The following is a 22,433-nucleotide window of genomic DNA, read 5'->3' on the forward strand; positions in this document are numbered from 1 at the left end:
CAATTCATATTACGGTGTATAGTAGTCTCCATTATTCAAATTACGCCGCACAGTTGCGCCACTACACCAGGTAGAGCCCCTTTTACACATTACGGCAGACAGCATCCCCTTTTTTACACATTATGGCAGCCAGTCCCCCTTTTTACACATTATGGCAGATAGCGTCCCCCTTTTTACACATAATGGGCGGGATGTAATAAGCTTGTCCACAGTGCTAAATGGCCTAATACCGCTCCGGGAACTCTTCTCCATGCTTACCTCCCTCTCCAGGCGCTGCCTTTCTCTTACGATGTTTTCTCTGCGAATCACCGCCATTATGAACAGTAGCCCCGCCACTCCTCCATTGCAGCCACTCCGGGCTCGGCGCATACGGAGCCAGAGGAGGACCAATTAGCGGACAATGGGGGCAGGTAATGTGTCAGAAAGGACACGTGATATGGAAACATCAGAAGAGAAAGACAGCGCCAGGCGGCAGGGGAGGGGTAAGCGTGGAGAAGTACCCATAGAGGTAAGAGAGCATTTAGCACAGCGGACAAGCTTAGTGCATCCCGCCCTATGTGAGATAGCCACTGCTCGTGTGCCGGGGACAGGGCTGCCACCAGAAATTGTGGGGCCCGAGACTGACAAAATAGGCAGTGTGTGTCCCACGTTCTCGGCCGCCGTCCCGCAGTGGCAATTCCGGTCAAGGGGAGGGTGTGAGAGTGTGTGCATAGGGAAAGGGGGGGGGGGGGGGGTTGGTGGTCGCGGGCCCCCTCACTGGCCGGCCCCAGGACTCGAGTCCCCGCAGATCCCCACTGATGGCGGCCCTGGCCGGGGAGTACATGGACGGCGGTGCCGCGGGAGAGGGGGCGGGCCGCGGGAGATGGGGCAGGCCGTGGGAGCGCAGTAGACAGGGACGGCCCGAGCAGTGGGAGCGCAGGGGGAATATGCGCTCTAACTAGGTGTGCGCTGTGGGCAATGCCTCTTTTGCACACACCTAGTTACGGCGCTGTGTGTTACCACATATAAAAGCTAAAAGAAGTCATTCTGAGCCATTTGAAGAGGATTGTATATTATGTATTTACATCATAAAAGCCAGTACACACGTTCTTTATTTTCCCAGAGATGTGTGGTCAGCACATCTCTCCCCCCGCTCAGCACAGCGCGATGTATGCTGAGCGAGGGGGAGGGGAGATGGGGGGGCTGCTCATTTCACCCAGCGTGTGAATTGAGCGATGTGCTAGATTGTGCCTGCATGCAGGCCAATCTAGCACCGGTGATAGCGACACACGGGGCCGCGAATCACTATCGCTGAGGGGCATACACAGGGAGTGATCACTGCTTAAAATCTAAGCAATCTAGTCAGATTGCTTAGATTTTAGGAACTGATCTCTCCATGTGTACCCCCCTTAAATCTGCGAGTTGGTGATTTCCTAAATCTATAATTTGTCTGGATACGGTGTTCAGTGGACACCGTTTCAATTGACAGACATAAAGGAAACTAATTGCTAGTCTGTTTACTCTGTTAATATAACACAATTGATGAAGTTAACCTCAATTTACAGATGTAAAATAACCCATACTATAAACAGCTCCATAGGTGTTGAAGATCTTTTGCATAATTATGTGCAATAGTGAAATCATGTCAGCTCATCTTTATGGATTCAGATGAGAGACTTGGGGGCCTATTTATCACCCTCCGCATCCAAGAATGCGGATGTGGTGTGATAAAATCGCCCAAATCCGCACTGCGATAATTGGTTACATCGCACGGATGTATCAATTATCGCGTGCAGGGACAGAGCTTGTCAGCAAGCTCTGTCCCTGTGATGACAATCCGCAGCATCATCTGGGTACTTTTCAGGAAAAATACCCAGATGTCCTGCTGTGTGTATGCCGCCACCACCGCCGACATCGTCGCGGACCCCCCCCCCCCCCCCCCACCCCCCCGCACAGTAAATATACTTACCAGTCCAGGAAGCCAGTGATCGCTGCTCCTGCAGGGCTGCCAAGCGCTGGATCTTGTGCGCTGCTGTAAAGTGAGTTGCCATTTTGCAGCGTCACTTTACTGCACCCGGCTCCCTGGACTGGTAAGTATGTTTTTTTCTTTCTTAAGTTTTTTGTTTTGTTTCTACAAGTGATCAGCTTGTGTGTCCCCGCACAGCTTTCTCTGCCATGGGGCAGAGAAAGCTGTGCAAAAGTAGGGATCTCGCAGTGCTGCACTGTGATTTCGCCAGTCTGAGCTGGCATAATTATCATAGGGCACACTGCAGAATTTTTTTTTTTTTGTCAATTTGGCCACATCGTATTTCCCATTATAAGTATGGGGAATGTGATGTGGGTTACTAAAAAAAAATGACAATTAAAGGGTATGGAGCCGTTTTTCACGAAAATTGCTCCAAAAGCCCTTTAATACATTTCAGTGATACTAAAATAATGTGAAAACACCCCTATTCACATTTGTTTAGTAAAAATAATGTTAATAAATAGGCCTCTTGATCTTTATTGTGCATTGTCATGGGATTCTGGGCCATAAATAAGATCCTAGAAGTATATATACTGATAAGAGAGACTCTGTATTAAGACAGTCGGCTGTTAAATATAAGTCTACAGTCTGTATTTGCTATTGTCTTTATTATCTGTCATCAATGAAAGGTGCAACACTTATTGTACCTGTTCAAACATGCATATACACGGAATCCATTATTGCATAATTAATTGCCATTATTAGACATATATAATATATATGGCGACAAAGTGTAAATATTACCTACATTCACTGATAATAGTTCATTCATTGACTATTGCCTGACATATTACATTAGTCTACCTCTTACAGTAAGAGATACGACCATTGTTATTTATCATGTACACACACATTTTTCATCAATAACATAGATACAGTATTAGATTCCACAGTAGGTAATAATACACTTGTTTTTATATCACATTTCTTTTATTTAAAAATTTCTACACAAGCTGGTTGTGTTTCACTATGTTTTTAATAATATTTAGCTAGTAACATTTGTATACTGTTTTATTGAAAAAATATAACAACAGTTATGTTTTAATTTTCTTAGTGCGTAACTACTCGACAGCTATTCTTTTCTTTTTGTTTATTTAAGGTGCATGTAAGATTGGCATACCTCCCAACTGCCCTGATTTTAGCGGGACAGCTACGCTTTTTAGGCACTGTCGCGCTGTTCCACTAATGGACCTCAGTGTCCAGCGGGTGGTCTGGAGGTTAGAGGACAAACTGTCACTGCCGCTGCTCTGCCCTGTTATGCAGAGTAGTGGTACAGCAAACTTGAATGAATGCCATACATAGCTGTAGAAGTGTTGGACTTACCCCCTAGCATGACATGAGAATGGGTGCGTGACATGCGGGCACACCCCCAAAATGGCAACCTCTAGGGGTTATGGTCTAGCGCAGTGGTTCTCAAACTCAGTCCCCACACGGTTCACATTTTCGTAGTCACCAAGCAGCTGCACTGTGTATCATCAACTGTCACATTTTAAAAATGTACAGGTGACCTACAAAACATGAACCATGTGGGGTCCTGAGGACCGAGTTTGAGAACCTGTGGTCTAGCGGTACTAAGCCAAGCCTGCTTTACAGATATGCACCCTCTGTGTGCAAAGGGGTCCAGAATTTGATCACCAAAATGTTGGGAGACATGGAATGAAATGCAGTCACTATGTCAACATTCATAATGTTGACAGTTATGATGAAAAATGTCAATGCGTCGTAGACAGAATATCGACAAATGAAATGTCGACACTGAAAATTATCGGCATATGCATTAGGGTTGGTTATTGCCTCTGTTTTGTTGTTAATAAGGATGAAAGTGTATTATTGTTTTTGCTAGGCTTTTGCAAATTTGAAATTCCTTCAGTTCTGTGACTCTGAGGATGAAAAATCTTAAAATATTATATTCATTATTTTAAATTTAAGAAGGACAAAGTATTCACATAATCCATGTTTGGTATCTATAGTATGTTCTTGTATTTCACCTGTAGAATTGCACTTTTTAATATAAACAGAATTTTCAGAGAACACATATGTTGTACATTCAGATGTATGTGGTCCAGTGGAAGTAAATTCTGTTAATGGATACAGATACTTCTTGACTTTTATAGATGACTTCACAAGGATGACATGTGTACTTCATCAGAGAGAAATCTACAGTGACAAAAAAGCCTGCAGATTTCAAGGCACTTGTAGATAATCAAACAGGTCACAAACTCAAGACCCTGAGATATGACAATGGTGGTGAATATTTTAGCAGAGAAGTGGTACAATTCTTAGGAAATATGGAATAGAGCATCAATTGACCATTGATACAAATATGCCCACAAACTGTGTATTCAGAAACGTCACAAGTTGTTTTTTTTTACCTGTAAATCAATTCCTCACATGTATCAGGAATTTAAGAAAAATTAATTCTTTGCCTACAAAATGCTATTATACCCACTGTCCATTTAACACCACATATGTGGACAAGTGGTACTGGTCAAACTAAATGTTACATGACTGCAACAGTCCACCAGATGGGTTTATCACCTTCAGCAGCAGCAGTATATAACACAATATGCCAGCTCATTCACAAGCAAATGACTCACTGTATCACCGGCTTCACTAAGAGGTTTATAAGTGTCAACATGTTAGAAAAGATATGGGGTGTCATAGCAAAAGGACTTAACCTACTAGGACTTTTCTCAGGATTTGTACATTCTGACAATACTAGTAATATTGGGTGTAATTCAGAGTTGATCGCAGCAGCAAATTTGTTAGCAGTTGAGCAAAACCATGTGCACTGCAGGGGTGGGGGGCAGATATAACATTTGCAGAGAGAGTTAGATTTGGGTGGCTTATTTTGTTTCTGTGCAGGTTAAATACTAGCTACTTTATTTTTACACTGCAATTTAGATTTCAGTTTGAACACACCCCAACCAAATCTAACTCTCTCTGCACATGTTATATCTGTCCCCCCCCCCCCCCACATGGTTTTGCCCAACTGCTAACAAATTTTCTGCTGCGATCAACTCTGAATTACCCCCACTGTGAGAGCATTACAACTGGGTGAATTTGAATACGTCCTATGTTTTGCATACACAATCAGCTTGGTGGTGCAAATTTTTCTACAATGACCGGGGCGAGCAGGAGATGCTGTCTGTGGCCTGAAAAAAATGTTGTTCCATTTTTGGCATTTAGTCATAGCATGTAGGAGACTGCAGTGTCTGCAAGAACAGTTCAATTTGTCATGCCATCAACTGAAGCAAGAGGTAGTAACAAGGTAGAATTACACCAATTATATGCTTCAGTGAATGGAGGAACAGCAGTAAGCCATCCAAGCATATACAACAAGCCATGATATATGGAGAGGAGGGGCAATATACCTTAGTCCAGTACAATGGAGACATTTTTCTATTTCATGCAAGGTACTGAAACTATTCAAAGAAGTCAGTTCAGACAGTGCCAGGTTGAGTCAGGTGATTCCATTTATTAGACTAATGGAACTGGCACCTTGAGAAACTGAAGGAGGAGATGAGATGAAATGAAGTGATTCCACTAAGTATGTTGGACTTGTAGATCAACCCTTTGCCTTTACCAGGAACCAAAGGTTTGTCAACATCTGAAATTTGGATCACTACATTTTAGTGACCATGATTTATCCTAGGTTCAAGTCATATGTAATGTGTTTCTTTCCAAATGACAAAGAGCTCCTTGTGAGCAAGTTGGCAGCTCAAGTGGCACATGACACTATAACATCTCCTCCTTCAGTTTCTCATGCAACAGCTGCTGCTGGGGAAACTACTTAGGTTTCCCAAGAGACGCACTGGTGATGATGATGAGTGCACTTAGTGCACCAAAGTGATACAACATTTTGACATCTAGTCTGGTCTCAAAGAATTGCCCAACATTAGTGACAACTCTACCATGACTCAATCTGGTATGGTAACCATCCATAAAATGGTGTAGCATTATTTTAATGACAATGTACAAATGAGCATGTCAGACAGTCTTTTAACTAGTGGGAGGAAAAAAATGCAATTTGGAGCCCATAGTACAAACTTGCTTTGGTGTACTTAAGCCACCCACCCTCCAGTGTGTACTCGGAAAAAGTTTTCAGCACAGCCAGGAACCTTGTGAGTGATCAGCATAGGAGGCTACTGCCTAAAATTGTGGAAAAGATGATATTCATAAAAATGAACTATGAATTCCATGAGGAAGATCTTTCCCAACAATTACGTCAAAATTCAGAGACTTCTGTAATAGTCGATTCCTGTGGGGATGAGTTATTATTTGATGATAATGAGGGTGAGGATAAGAATGACCTCTTCCAACTGTAGAGAGGATTATAAACACTGTTAGCTGCCTAAAGTCCATTGGTAGCTTATTTTGTGAGTGCTTGGTTTGTATGAGGACCATACAAACCAAGCACTTAAGCCACAAAAGGGGCAGTCCCTGTCGCTTGATTTGTTAACTTGTGCATGTCCATTTTAATATCCAACATAAGGGTGGGTGGGAGGACCCAAGGACAATTCCATCTTGCACCACTTTTCATTTCTGCCATTGCTGTGTGACAATGTTTCATATACAGTATGTGCTATAAACTGCCATGTGTTTGTGCAGCTGCTCTATCGCTTAGTAACCAGCCATCTCACTGCAGTCTTTGGCTAATATTGGTGAAAACAGTATTATGAGCTGTGAGGTGGTCACAATTGACTGGAAATGACTGGAAATTAAAGTTATTTAGGTAAATAAGACTGTAGGAACAAAAACAAGCCCAAATTACATGTTTTTTGCAGTTTTTAGCATTTTTAAACATAAAATACATTTCCAAAAACGAAAACACATAAGAGTATTTTTACGAAATTAGAACCAAAACACAAAATTAAAATAGGTCCAAAACCAAAGCATGGGGGTTGGGGCACATCTGTACTACGTACACAGACTCAGTCTCACACAGATATACAAGTGTCACATATCAAATTAATCAGCACAGTTTCGTGGTGCATCCTAGTCGCATTGCATTGCAACTAATACATTTGGGATTAAAAAGATACACAGAGCTGTCTTAGTTGCATAAGACAAGGTGGCTCACTCGCTCCAGGCTTCGCGTGTCACATGGTATATTGCCCTAAAGGTCATAACCCATATTAAAGTGTGGTCAAAGAGAAAGCCAAGTGCAAGATGTCTCAGAACTCTTGTAAGTATTGCCTATATTCATGTATCAAAATAAAAAAATCTAAATCAGTAAAGTACACCATGCTTGGCTATTGCCATGAAAATAAAGGCTACAGATTACAGAATCCAAATAATAGCTAGTCAAGTCTACATATGTTTTCTTCAAAGAAACAGTGCAAGTTATAGAAAATCTGGAAGTTGATATGCAGAACAAGTATGTGTCACTGGATATGCCAGCAACTGAATATGTATCTGAATCAGAGACTATCAACATGGAAATTCAACCATAGAAAATGTTTTCTACAAATAAAAATATCAGAAATCCACCTTAAAGGGTGTGATGAAGAATTTGCAAATATTGCATTTAGTGATTCTCTAGATATCCAAGAAGCAAAGTCTAGTGCTGACTGGTCTGAATGGAAGTTAGAAATATGCAAAGAAATGAAGTCAGCCAGTAATGGCAGTTACACGTAATGCCCTCTGTAGTGCCAGATACATGTAATCCAGTTGCATGTAATGCACCCTGTAGTGCCAGATACACGTAATGCCCCATGTACTGCCAGATACACGTAATGCCCCAGTAGTGCCAGGAACACATAATGACATGACAGATGGTGAACAAGCCCGCTTTCATGGTGAAACGTACGTTCAGTACTCGTCTTTGAGCGTCACATGACGCTACTTCCGGAATCCCGAGACACGTTACAGGGCCCGGACTACGGCACTAACGGAGACGCCAGCCGCTACCGCTGCATATGGGGACTCTCTTTCCCCGCTAGGTATTTCAGTGCGCTCTCATCATCCGCTCGGCGGTACCCTCTAGCCCTGCGCTGATTAATATCAACAGGGCTGCGGGGCGCTGTAGCGGATGACAGCAAGAAACACTTTTTCCTTTCTTCAGCCTGCTGCCGTCGGGCCAACCCTCTCACCTACCATTCACTGTGTACTTGTACACACATGGGAAGGCAGTAGAAGTTGGCCGGACACATGGGACGGGCTTCTATTCTGTCTATAGCTGGGGATTTTTAATCCACAAAAATATCTTCTGTTGGTAGTTAAATTAACTTCCTCTACCATGTCTACTGTAGTTACATTCACAGTTTGATTAAGTTGACTCCGCTAACCTGATATATTTCTTGTGTATGATTTCATTTACAGGAAGATCGATATTTCCCTGTAATTCTGTTTCTGTTGCTGATGTCACATACTGCTTTATTCTCAATAATAACAGAATTGTTGCCAGCACAGTGGAGTATCTAACTTCTAAACCGCATATTATTATAAATCTATTTATTCGATGGTACAATACTAGGAGATATATCATCCCTCGTTGTATCTGAGTCCACATAACAAATTGTTCTAATTTTTGCGGAATAGTTTCTTTTGCTGATATCACACACTGCTTTATTCTCAATAATAACAGAATTGTTGCAAACACAGTGAAATACCTAACTTCTAAACCGCATATTGGGGGTCATTCCGAGTTGTTCGCTCGCAAGTGAATTTTAGCAGATTTGCTCATGCTAAGCCGCCGCCTACTGGGAGTGAATCTTAGCATCTTAAAATTGCGAACGATGTATTCGCAATATTGCGATTACACACCTCGTAGCAGTTTCTGAGTAGCTTCAGACTTACTCGGCATCTGCGATCATTTCACTGCTTGTCGTTCCTGGTTTGACGTCACAAACACACCCAGCGTTCGCCCAGACACTCCCCCGTTTCTCCAGCCACTCCTGCGTTTTTTCCGGAAACGGTAGCGTTTTTTCCCACACGCCCATAAAACGGCCTGTTTCCGCCCAGTAACACCCATTTCCTGTCAATCACATTACGATCGCCAGAACGATGAAAATGCCGTGAGTAAAATTCCTAAGTGCATAGCAAATTTACTTGGCGCAGTCGCAGTGCGGACATTGCGCATGCGCATTAAGCGGAAAATCGCTGCGATGCGAAGATTTTTACCGAGCGAACAACTCGGAATGACCCCCATTATCATAAAGCTATTGATGGTACAATACTAGGAGATACATCATCCCTCTTTGTAACTGTGTCCATATAACAAATTGTTCTAACTATTGCGGAGTACAAGGTTTTTTTGTTCAATTTGGGAAAATAATTACTCACAGAGAAAGCCTATTATTATTTGTGTTTTTACTGTGGTCATAAACAAATTGTCATTATTGTGGAGTATACGGTTTCTCTGTCTCATTCAGGAAAACAATTACTCACAAAAGAAAGTTTATTGCAATTTGTGAATATGTATATACACCAGGATTTCATCACAATAAGGTTCTGATCCGTAAGGCCTGCTCTGGTATACTCTGTTCTCAGCAGGGATAGTGATCAGCTACAAACTAAGTGGATGCGTGCCTCTTTTATTTACAGGTACTTAGGAACAATCCCTGGTTATACAACTGTTATTGTTTTATTTCTCTCAACAGAAGTGATATATTAACAACGAGTTATAGGTAGATCGTCTAGTTAGGAATATTAATATGCCGTTGTGGTTGGATTATTACTTTCTGACCTCCTTTTTTTCATAATTAAAATATTTTTTTGATATAACCTTTATTATTCTTATACAATACACTATATATTTTCACCCGAGGGTGACCCATTTCTAGAGGTCAAATTTATAAAATCATTTTTGTTTGAGAAAGGTTATAAACAACATTTTCTTACTTGACTAAATAAAAGTTATGTTTTAAAATTTAAAATCAAACTATTTAATAAGAGTGCCCCCACAAAGAGGTTTACTTCTTGTTTCCTTGATCTCTTTCAAGGAACAAATTCTCCTAATATTTAGCTGTTATTTTACCTCGGGGTGCACCACCAGCAGGATAATTTGTTTCTGGAAATATTTTCCCCAATTGTCTTCCAGATTGCTGGTTTGTAATATTTATTATTATTTTCTGATAGGTTGTGCAGTAACATCCCCCCTTTCCGTCTGATTCTCTAGATATCCAAGAAGCAAAGTCTAGTGCTGACTGGTCTGAATGGAAGTTAGAAATATGCAAAGAAATGAAGTCAGCCAGTAATGGCAGTTACACGTAATGCCCTCTGTAGTGCCAGATACATGTAATCCAGTTGCATGTAATGCACCCTGTAGTGCCAGATACACGTAATGCCCCATGTACTGCCAGATACACGTAATGCCCCAGTAGTGCCAGGTACACATAATGCCCATTACACATAATCTCCCTGTAATGCCAGTTACAGGTAATGCACCCTGTAGTACCAGATACATGTAATGCCCAAAGTAGTGGCAGATACACATAATGCCCCAGCAGTGCCTGCCAGATACATGTAATGCCCCTGTAGTGCCAGTTCCACGTAATGCCCCCTGTAATGCCAGTTACATGTAATGCCTCCTGTAGTGCCTAGATACACGTAGACCCCCAGCAGTGCCAGATACACTTAATGCCCCTGTAGTGCTCACCAGGAACACCGCTACCGGGCATCTGCTTCCTCTGCTGCCGCTTCTACTGTCTGAAGAGAGGAGAGGAGTGCGCAGCCAATCAAAGCTCATGGTCTGGCAGCCAATCAGGAGCCGCCACTGTCGGTCCGCAAGCTCTGATTGACAAAGCTGTGCGCCCTTAGCAGCCCGGAGCTGGCCCTGGCTATATCAGCATTGTATGATATGATACTGTACTAACTGGATTTAGATTCAGTTTTCCTGAACAGTGAAGTGACAGAACATATTTACATGGAACAGCCAGAACTATAAACATATATACAGAAGAAACCCTTTATTGTTGTTGTATATGTTGACGACCTACTATTGGCAGGCCAGGAAGAAGACATTAGGCATGAGAATCAATCAGAAGGGTATCATAACTGGGTGCAATATACAAGATCTACAATGTCGAGGTCAAAGGTCATTAGGTCGACCCCATATGGGCCCTTATTCCGAGTTGTTCGCTCGCTAGCTGCTTTTAGCAGCATTGCAAACACTAGGCCGCCGCCCTCTGAGAGTGTATCTTAGCTTAGCAGAATAGCGAACGAAAGATTAGCAGAACTGCTACTAAATAATTCCTTGCAGTTTCTGAGTAGCTCCAGACCTACTCCTAGATTGCGATCAGCTCAGTCCGTTTAGTTCCTGGTTTGACGTCACAAACACGCGTTCGGCCAGCCACTCCCCCGTTTCTCCAGCCACTCCTGCGTTTTTACCTGGCATGCCTGCGTTTTTTAGCACACTCCCTGAAAACGGACAGTTTCCGCCCAGAAACGGGTCTGGGACTCCAGGTTGACAATAAAAAGGTCGACACACCTTAGGTCGACGCCAATTGGTCGACACACATTAGGTCGACATGGACAAAAGGTCGACAGGAACAAGGTCGACATGGAAAAAGGTCGACATGATTTTTTTATGTTTTTTTGTGTCGTTTTCTTCGTAGAGTGACCGGGAACCCCAATTAGTTCCCGCTTCGCCATGGCACAGATTACCGTTCCAATCGTAGTCCACGTGGATCGTTAAGTATGAAAAGGTTCCAAAAAAGAAAAGAATCGTGAAAAACTCATGTCAACCCTTTTCCATGCCGACCTTGTTCCTGTAGACCTTTTGTCCATGTCGACCTTTTGTTCACGTCGACCTAAGGTGTGTCGACCAATTGGCGTCGACCTAAGGTGTGTCGACCTTTTTGTTGTCGACCTGGAGTCCGGATACCCCAGAAACACCCACTTCCTGTCAATCACACTACGATCACTCGAGCGTTGAAAAAACGTCACTTGAGCTTGTGTAAATCTACAAAGTTTTGTGTGAAAGTACTTAGCGCATGCGCGCTGCGTACCATGCGCAGGTGCATTTTTGCAGTTTTTTCACTTGATCGCTGCACTGCGAAAATCATCAACGAGCGGATCAACTCGGAATGACCACCATGGTCAACATGCATTAGATTGGCAGTGACAAAAGGTCGACATGGACAAAAAGTCGACCTAAGAAAAGTCAACATTGGAAAAGGTCGACATGGACTAAAGGTCACATGGCAGCGGTCAAAAACATGAAAAAACGTGTCGATCATATGTGAATCGACCATTGCCATGTTGACCATGTGAACCTGTCAACCTTTTGTCCATAATGACCTTATCCAGTGTCGACTTTTCATAGGTCAACCTTTTGTTAATGCTAATCTAATGCATGTTGACCATATGGGGTCGACCTAATGACTGTCAACCTAGACATTGTCGACCTATAGTCAAGTGACAAAGTATGGTTTTTCTTCTCATCTGGGGCCAATGTATGTGTATTTATTTCTGTGGCGGGCAGTGTGTGTGTGTTTTTTACTTTTGGGGGCCAATATGTATGTGTTTTTTTCTGTGTGGGCCAATTTGTGTGTCTTTTTCCTGTCTGGCCAATGTGTAAGTTGTTTTCCCTGTTGGGGACAATGTGTATGTTTTCTTCTTGTTGTGGCCAGAGTGTGTTTTTTCTGTGGGGGCCAATGTGTGTGTGCGTGTGTGTGTGTGTGTGTGTGTGTGTGTGTGTGTGTGTGTGTGTGTGTGTGTGTGGGGGGGGGGGGGTTCTGACAGGGCCAATGTGTGTGTTTTTTTCCTCTGGGGGCCAATGTGTGTGTTGTTTTCCTGTGGGGACCAATGTGTTTTAATTTTTTTCCTTGTAGTGATAAAGGTGGTCATTCCGAGTTGTTCGCTCGCTGCTATTTTTAGCAGAATTGCTAATAGGCTAAAATCCGGCAGTTCTGCGCATGCGTATGCATAGCCGGGCGCACGCGCTAAGCAATTTTACACAAAACTATGCTATTTTACTCACGGGCGAACAAAGATTTTCAGTCGCTCTGTTGATCAGAGAATGATTGACAGGAAGTGGGTGTTTCTGGATGGTAACTGAGCATTTTCCGGGAGTGTGCTAAAAAACGCAGGGGTGCCAGCAGAAAACGCAGGAGTGGCTGGAGAAATGGGGGAGTGGCTGGCCGGACGCTGGGCGTGTTTGTGACGTCAAAACAGGAACTAAACGGACTGAGGTGATCGCAATCTAGGAGTAGGTCTGGAGCTACTCAGAAACTGCAAGGAAATACTTAATAGCAGAATTGCTAATCTTTCGTTAGCAATTCTGCTGTGCCAAGATACACTCCCAGAGGGCGGCGGCTTTGTGTTTGCATTTCTGCTAAAAGTAGCTAGCGAGCGAACAACTCGGAATGAACACCAAAGTGTAGGGACTAATTCAGACCTGATCGCATCAGCAAATTTCTTCTCTAATGGGCAAAACCATGTGCACTGCAGGGGGAGGGGGGGGGGGGGAATATAACATGTGCAGAGAGAGAGAGATTTGGGGGGTCATTCCGACCCGATCGCTCGCTGCAGTTTGTCGCAGTGCGCCGGCGCATGGCAGTCGTCGTTGCCTAGCGATCGCCTCTAAGATAGAGTCGGTCGCTGGGCGGGAGGGGGCTGGATGGCGGCGTTACGCCGCCGTTTAGGGGGAGCGGTCTGGCCAACTCAGGCGTGACTGGACCATTGGGGGGGCGGGCCACGGCGGCTGCGTGACATCTCACGCAGCCGCTGCGGCCAGCGGCAGCGACGAACAACTCCCGGCCAGCCGCAGGAGCTGCTCTGGCCGGGAGTTACTCCAGAAATGCAAAAACATTGCTGCTGTGCGATACTCTTGTATTTGTGCGGGGGGGTGGGGGGGGGGGCGGACTGACATGCAGGGCGGAATAGCCCTGTGCTGGGCGTCCCCCTGCATGTCAGGGAAGATGATCGTAGCTGTGCTAAATTTAGCACAGTTACGATCAACTCGGAATGACCCCCTTCGGTAGGTTATATTGTTTCTGTGCAGGGTAAATACTGGCTGCTTTATTTTTACACTCAAATTTTGATTTGTTTGAACATACGCCACCCAAATCTAAATCTCTCTGCACATGTTATTTCTGCCCCCCCCCCCCCCCCTCCTTTGCAGTGCACATTGTTTTGCCTATTAGAGAACAAATTTGCTGCTGCGATCAGGTCTGAATTAGGCCCAAAGTCCCTGCACTTGTCAGACAGTGCATCTGCCAAGTGCCAGGCAGTGTGCCCGGAGGTAATGCAGTGATATACAGTAGTGAAGGGATGTAGTGTGGGAAGACAGCGAAGTGATTAAGGGTGGGGAAGTAGTGCAGTGATATACGGGCTAACATGAAGATCTGCATCCTGCAGTGCAAAGTACCGATGTTTGGTACATCATGCATGTGCAGGACCCATTCTGCTCGTGCGCGAATGGGTCGTGCAACACAGGACACAGTATGACATCAGACTGTCAGTGACTGACAGGGCTGATATTGTGTGGGGGCAGGGAGGGGGTGTCAACGACATCAATTTGTGAAAATGGAGGCATATCACCGCCGTTTAAAGGGAGTGAAGAGGCTGCAATCTGCCCGATGGTGTCGCAGTGATCCGATGCTGCATCCTAGGATGCAGCTCTGATTACTACTACAGCAGGAGGTGTCTAATTGTAATAGACGCCTCTTGCTGCATTTATAGTAAATACAGAGCTGTCATGTTGTGATAGCCTCATAATGTGGGGTTCTATCATAGCAATATAGTGTGGGAAGGTAGCACAGTGATGTCATTTGGGGAGGTAGTGCAGTGATGTAGTGTGTTGAGGTAGTGCAGTGACAGTGTAAGGTGCAGTGTGGAGAGGTAGTATACTGATGTATTGTGCAGAGGTAGTTTAAGGAGGTACTGCTGTGATATAGGGCCTAATTCAGACTGGATCGCTGCAGCGTCAGCGATTGCAGTCTGAGGCCCTTTGCGGAGTGCGCTCGTGCAGCGGGCGCACTGCGTGTGTGCACCCCGGAAGCCCAGTGAGATGCTAAAAGCATTTCATGGCTGCTATCGCCTGTGCCTGATTGACAGGCAGAGACGGTCGCGGGGCAGGAGGGGGCATGCCAGTGGCGTTAGAATGCCGTTAGCGGGGCGCGGTCTGGACAACGCAGGCATGTCCAGACCGTTGCAAGGGTGTGCTGCGGCGGTTGCGTGACATCACACGCAGCCGCTGAGTCCCGGGACATGGCGGGTAGCCACCTACCTGCACAGCTAGGATGTGCACTAGCTGCACAGGTAGGGAGCTACTCACCGCATACGAAGGCATCGCCGCCGTGCAATGCTTTTGCACCTGTGCGGGAGGGGGGGAGCAAAGCCAGACATGCGGGGCAGACTAGCCCTGTGCTGGGCGTCCCCGCGCATGCCTGAGATAATAATTGTAAATTTAGCACATCTACGATCAGGTCTGAATTAGGCCCATAGTGCAGATATGTAATGTGAGGTGGTAATGCAGTGATAATAGTACGTCACCACACCACCCTTGCTCGCCAGGGAGATCTTCTCTGCAACGCTGGTCACAGCCCCCGAGGTGGCACACAATAGGCCTTTGATAAATTTCAGCTCCAGGTCTATGTGGACCTTATGCTGGCACTGCTTGGGTGAACTGAATGTCATAAACATGCAAGATACCATCAACAGTAAATGTGACAATAGAGGTGCCATCGATTTGTCACACAGCACCAAGTATCACTGACGGTCCAAGCATATTGAGATAACACATCATTCATGAACTTGTGTAAAAGACATCCGTTGATGTAGTCCACATTGCCAGAGAATCCAGCAGATGTGCTAACAAAAGGGGCCACATCACATTTACTTATGGGTGGTGCGATCAACTAGTCCACACCTATGGGGGAGTGTATTTTAGCTTAGCAGGGCTGCGATCGCTTGTGCAGCCCTGCTAAGCTAAAAAAAATTCAATCAGAACATGACTAGCCCTGGACATACTTACCCTGTGCGACGATTTCTGCGATGCTGGAGCCAGCTTCAGACATCCGCCCTCAGTTCTCCTGGACACGCCTGCGTTTTCCTTTCCACTCCCCGAAAACGGCAGCCAATGGTCCGGATCCGCCCAGGAATGCCTCCTTTCTGTCAATCTTTTTGCGGTCGGCTCTGCGACGGCTTTCTTCATAGAACACGACGTAACCGGCGACCCCTGTCGCCGGGCAACGACGTGCGTGCGCAGTGCGCCCGCGGCACATGCGCAGTGCGCCCGCGGCACATGCGCATTCCAGACCCATTCGCACCACAGTGACAAACCGCTGCGTGTGAACGGGTCGGAATGACCCCCATGATGTTTATGCTAAAAAGTGTACTGAGGTGGTGATGTTGAAAGAATAGTGCGCTACTATGCAGACTACAGTCTTCCTCTCCTCCAAGGAGACATCATGCCTATCCCAAGGTTGCCGCAGAGATCAGTACTGAGCATATGCTTTACTGTGCAGAGTAACATGGTAGGAAACAGAAGTTTCCCACTTAGATCCTGAGAGAAACCTTATTATTATCTGCTATAATGCTGTTCCAGCATCCTGCACCACTAAACGTTTGCAGTATACACTCACTGGCTAGTGAGCTGTATTAAACCCCACTCCACTTATCACCAGTGTACATGTAACAGTGAGTATGGCCCTACCTGCTGTATATCAATAAACCAACACCACTGGTTAAGAAACTGGACTATTCATAGTGGGAGTCATACGCTGGTGTGTGTCTATATTACGCTGCAATATCAACTCCTGCACACACATCATTTGCAGCAATAACATCTGTATGTTAATTTCATTTGTCATACATTCACAGGTTCTTAATTATTTCTATTTTCTTACTCCTTGCCTTCATGTGTTTCATTTTGTCTCACTTTAGTTTATTACCACCTCTTTGTCAATAATGTCCTTCACAGACACCATTGGGGAAGGATTTTCAAGGCTGCTGTATCCTATGTAAGAATGACAGTTACTGCTTGGCTGGCATCCCACGTCATTTCTCCAGTTTGCGGAATCTCCTGGAGTATTATAAATCTCATAGCCTGCGTCTGGGTGGTGTCTCTACGTGCCTCACGTATTGCTGCCCTCCAAGAGCCAGAGGTACCTGTGCAAATATATATTATTATGTGTAAAAACGCTATAAAATATATAGCCCAGTTTTCAGTTGTATGGATTAAGGGCCAAACGCTGACCTGATCGCAGCAGCAAATTTGTTAGCTAATGGGTAAAACCACGGGGGTAATTCAGAGTTGATCGCAGCAGCAAATTTGATAGCAGTTGGGCATAACCATGTGCACTGCAGGGGAGGGGGGGGAGGGGCAGATATAACATGTGCAGAGTGGTCTAAATATATATATTATTCAGAAGGTCCATAGTCACGTGTTTTATTCAACCGCTGGGGTGACATCCACTGGGGGGAAACCGGCTAGAATAAAGTGGGAGCACTCACCAGACTTCATAATATGCTTTTAATCAGACCATCAGCAGGACAACGTATCAGTCCTATCTAGGACCTTTGTCAAGATCACAATACAGTGGTATTGCTCAGCTTATAAACCCATTATGCACTACCCCTATGATAAAATATCGATACAAGCAGTAAATGCATCCATTATAAAAATCATAACTCACACCATAAATAATCCACTACATTAAACATATGCAGTGTACCTGTTCAATATCAGCAATGAATATATATGTATACATAAATATATATATATATATATATATATATACATATGCAAGAATGATACCCTTATCCTGCGGCAATTGTAAAGAAATTAACCGGTGTCTGCTACTCTCAAAGAGTCTTCTGTTAGTAAGTCTAGAGAGAATGATATCTTAATGTATCAATGGTAGGGCGCACAAGTTGAAATTAATTGCTAAATAATGCAAATTAGGACATGATTCCGTAAGGATGTGACATTACTCATCTGGCTATTTACGAGGAACACTGCACCATCAGTTGTTGATCCCAGGCTGCAATAGTAGTCTCAGCGCTCGGACTGCGAATGCAGCAAGGAGGTGTTTAACACTTAGTGATTGCATTTGCAAAGCTGCCTGTGTGCAATGCTAGATGATGGCCATAGACAGCAACATCACATCTGCTTACAGTAGAGTAACCCCACCCCTCCCCTCCACCACCACAACACCTCAACAATACCAGATGAATACAGCTATCACACAGTATTCATTATTTCCAAATTCATTCATGGTCCTATTAAAGAATTAATTGTTCATTGTTCACCTCTGTGCCATTCCAAAGGAATAAATAAATAAATCGTCATTATAGCATTATTATTATTATTATCATTATGGGGTATAGTTACTAAAGTGCGGGTTTTTAGATGTGGAGATGTTGCCCATAGCAACCAATCAGATTATATTTATTATGTTCTAGAAGGTGCTAGATAAATGATAAATAGAATCTGATTGGTTGCTATAGGCAACATCTTCACTTCTAGAAATCTGCACTTTAGTAAGTATAAACCCCCCTGTATTTTCATATTAGAGGAAATAAATTGAAGTTAAGTGAATACAATCACTGTGTTTCCCATTCAGAGAAATCAAACCTTTTAATACAGCGTGACAGTTGTCCTCAAAGAATTGTATCACCTGCAAGACAGATAAGGAACATTCCACCACTGACCTTTCACAAGATCCATCTCAAAGACATCACCTTTGTGAGTAGAACCGAGGCAGCCAGCTTATAAAATGGCAGTATCATTAGAGAATATACTAAGTGGCACCAGTTGTATTGGGTAGGGTCATAAATCATAGGTCTTAATATTGGTGATTTCATTTTCAGCTGGAGAGCCAGGGGAAAGGCTCCTTCACTAAGATATTTCAAGGATTACGCAGAGATGCAGAGGGAGAGGAAGAGCGTGTGGTGGATGTATTGCTCAAAGTTCTTGATGCCTCTCACCAACATTACCAAGAGGTATGAGTATCACTTCCAAGCTCCTTATTATGCCATAGACAACTGATATTCTGCCCATTTATTGCCATGGCACTACAATCACATACATATAGTCCGTGAGAGAAAGCAAAAAAATCTATTGACTCCATCTAGTACCATTTAATGGACTATGTATAAAGATTTGTTTCACTGCTGCAATTGTTAACAATCTGTTTCACAGCATATATTTTCATTTTGAATGAAAATATCTCCACTATGTACTGTACTGTGGGGGTCATTCTGACACGATCGCACACTGCAGTTTTTCGCAGCAGTGCGATCGGGTCAGAACTACGCATGCGCCGGTGCCACAGTGCACCAGTGCATGCCAGACAGCCGACGGCCGTTGTTGCCTAGTGATCGCCTCTGCCTGATTGACAGGCAGAGGCGGACAATGGGCGGCACGGCTGCGTTTGGCCGCCGTTTTTGGGGCGCAGTCGGGCCAAAGCAGGCGCGCGCGGGGGGGGGGCGATCCACAGTGGATGCGTGACATCACATGCAGCTGCTGCGACCCTGGCAGCGACAAGTAACTCCCGGTCAGCCGCAGAAGCTGCGCTGGCTGGGAGTTACTCTACAAGTACAAAAGCATCGCCGCTGAGCGGTTCTTTTGTACTTGTGCGGGGAGGCCGGGCCAGACATGTGGGGCGGACTAGCCCTGTGCTGGGTCTACCCCCCCCCCCCCGCATGTCAGGGAATATGTTCGTAGCTGTGCTAAATTTAGCACAGCTACGATCAGGTCGGAATGACCCCCTGAGTGTTACTTACAAGGACAGTGGTAGTGATAACCGCTGACCCTGCAAGTTACTTTTGTGGCATTTTGAAGTGTGTTTCACATTTGGGAAATTTCCACAATCTAAAAGCTGGAGCCGGACAGAGGCTGCAGGGAGGATCTCTCTTCTGCTAATACATCTCCGAAGATGGTGTAAACTAATGGGGCCACACTCTGAAAAACAATGGTGCATAGGGGTCAGATCATAGTCTCCACTGATAATAATGGGCACTGTGATCTGCATTAGTTTCAACATAATTTTATGTGAAAACAAAATGTACCTATGTGTTGAAGCTTCATATGTACTGTACATTGCTTACTCTATGGACATGCCTATGTATTATACCACAAATCCTTTTAAACTTCAACCTCAAGCAAAGAGGGATCTCCCACTTTTTGGGGAGGATTTGTCAAAGCTTAGTGGGATAGTTATCAAAGCCTGGTGGGAGATAAAGTGTCGAGAGATAAAGTACCAACTAATCGGCTCAAACACAGCCTGTAAAATGACAGAAGCGGATTGGTTAGTACTGTACTTTATCTCTCCCCCCAAGATTTGGTAAATCCCCCCTTTTGGAGAGAGATAAAGTGGACAGTTATAAAGTGCCAACCAATCAGCTCCTAGCTGTCATTTTTCAAACACAGCCTGTAATGTGATTTGAGTTGATTGGTTGGTACTTTATCTCTCTCAAGCGTATATACTTCTCCCCTTAACATCAGTATGTTATTGTAGTGTTATGAATTATGAATGCATGTTTTGCTTTATTTTACTATTGTTGTACAGCTCTAAGGAATATGTTTGCACTACAGATTAAATATAGTAATGAAGTTAAAATGACATTACAATGTTCTTACTCACTTCGGGAATAGAAATACCTCTTACTGTTTGTACATGATGTGCCATGCCACTTCCTTCTGACATATATTCCTCTCAGAGGCGGATTTACCGCTAGGCAACCAAAGCGGTTGCCTAGGGCCCGGCGGGTCCCAAGGGGCCCGAAGCGCCCCCCCCCCCCGCTTGTGTCACTGAGACACACGCCGCCGTTCAGTCCTGCGGCAGCGTGTCTCAGCTGTCAGGAGAGGAGAGCGCGCCAGCGCGGCTATGTCTGGCGGCGTGTAGCGGACTTCAAACCAGCCGCCGGTCGTGAGCCAATCAGAGCTCGTGGACCGGCAGCCAATCAGGAGCCGCCGCTGCCGGTCCGCAAGCTCTGATTGGCTCACGAACCGACGGCTAGTTTGAAGTCCTACACCCCGGCGCCAGACATAGCCGCGCACCCACGCTCTGAGCTCTCCTCCTGACTCCCTCACATCACAGCCAGAGGAGCAGCAGCGCAGCAGCGGTAAGCAGCTGCAGCAGTGCTGTGGGGGCAATTGTATACCTGGCACTGTGAGGGCAATTGGCTGGCACTGTGGGGCATTTGTATACCTGGCACTGTGGGGGCAATTGTTTACCTGGCACTGTGGGGGCAATTGTATACCTAGCACTGTGTGGGCATTTGTATACCTGTCAGGTATACAATTGCCCCCACAGTGCCAGATCCACAATTGCCCCCACAATGTGGGGGCATTTGTATACCTGGCACTGTGGGGGCATTTGTGGATCTGGCACTGTGGGGGCATTTGTGGATCTGGCACTGTGGGGGCATTTGTATACCTAGCACTGTGGGGGCATTTGTGGATCTGGCACTGTGGGGGCATTTGTATACCTGGCACTGTGGGGGCATTTGTGGATCTGGCACTGTGGGGGCATTTGTATACCTGGCACTGTGGTTGCATTTGTATACCTGGCACTGTGGGGGCAATTGTGGATCTGGCACTGTGGGGGCAATTGTGGATCTGGCACTGCACTATTGGGGGCATATGTCTGTGTATCACGTCCCATTTTAATTGGCCACACCCATTTTTTTGGCGCGCGCACACAGTGCCTCTATAGGGCACTCTCTGTCTGATTGGTCGCCGCTTAGACCTGCCGGGAGTGCACACAGACGCTCTCATTCTAGTGAATGGGGCGCGTGCGTGTCATGGACACGTGCACGCCCCAGACGCGGTGATATGCCCAGGCACAGATGGAACTCCATCTGTAATGTAAGGGGGCATAAGTCAGAACAAAAATATAGTGCTATGGATTGTTTGAGGTAGGGAGGCCCCAAATCGGTATTTCGCTTAGGGAACCATGAGGTCTAAATCCGCCTCTGATTCCTCTTCCCATTCTTTTTCTTTCCTGATTCGGCCTCTGTTCTCACTCTCTTGTAACACGCATTTTTCTTTGATTTTCTTAGGCTGGGTACTCATTAGAACGACTCATGGCCAATTGTTGGGGCAATTTCCTTCACCCCGGTCCAGTTGAGATTGCTGATGTACACTACATGATGTAATGAACAATGGAACAGTACCTTGTTCCTTCCTTCATTTCACTGTACTGGGTCACACATTATATCTTCTGATTGGCTGTGCTGCACGGCCAACCAGAAGATATTGCATGTGACCTGCGGGAGTACTCAATAGAGGGTACACGCTAGACGAAATAGATGATTTGTCATTCCACTATTGTCGAATTGTCTACAGCGTCTTAGTGTTTATACAGCCTTACACTTGTGTAAAGAGATCAAGGTAAGAGTGCCCTCTCCTGGGGTAAATGGGCACCTCCAAACACACAGCAGCCAGGAAAACAGCACACCAGTCCAGGGTTTTCATGCAATCTATCTGTAGCTAGGTTTATTGTGCAGTACAACAAAACATAAAATAGAT

General features: G+C 45.0%; 1 protein-coding gene across 1 annotated transcript in view; it reads left to right on the forward strand.

Moving 5' to 3' along the window:
* Positions 1-22,433, forward strand: part of JAK3 (Janus kinase 3) — a 200,923-nt gene that overhangs the window by 80,298 nt on the left and 98,192 nt on the right. The window contains exons 10-12 of the mRNA XM_063914414.1: positions 16,878-17,061; positions 18,523-18,644; positions 18,770-18,901. Coding sequence (XP_063770484.1) covers positions 16,878-17,061; positions 18,523-18,644; positions 18,770-18,901 — 438 coding nt within the window. The remainder of the gene's footprint in view (positions 1-16,877; positions 17,062-18,522; positions 18,645-18,769; positions 18,902-22,433) is intronic.

This window comes from Pseudophryne corroboree, chromosome 1 (assembly GCF_028390025.1).
Source record: "Pseudophryne corroboree isolate aPseCor3 chromosome 1, aPseCor3.hap2, whole genome shotgun sequence".
NCBI classification, from domain to species: Eukaryota; Metazoa; Chordata; class Amphibia; order Anura; family Myobatrachidae; genus Pseudophryne; species Pseudophryne corroboree.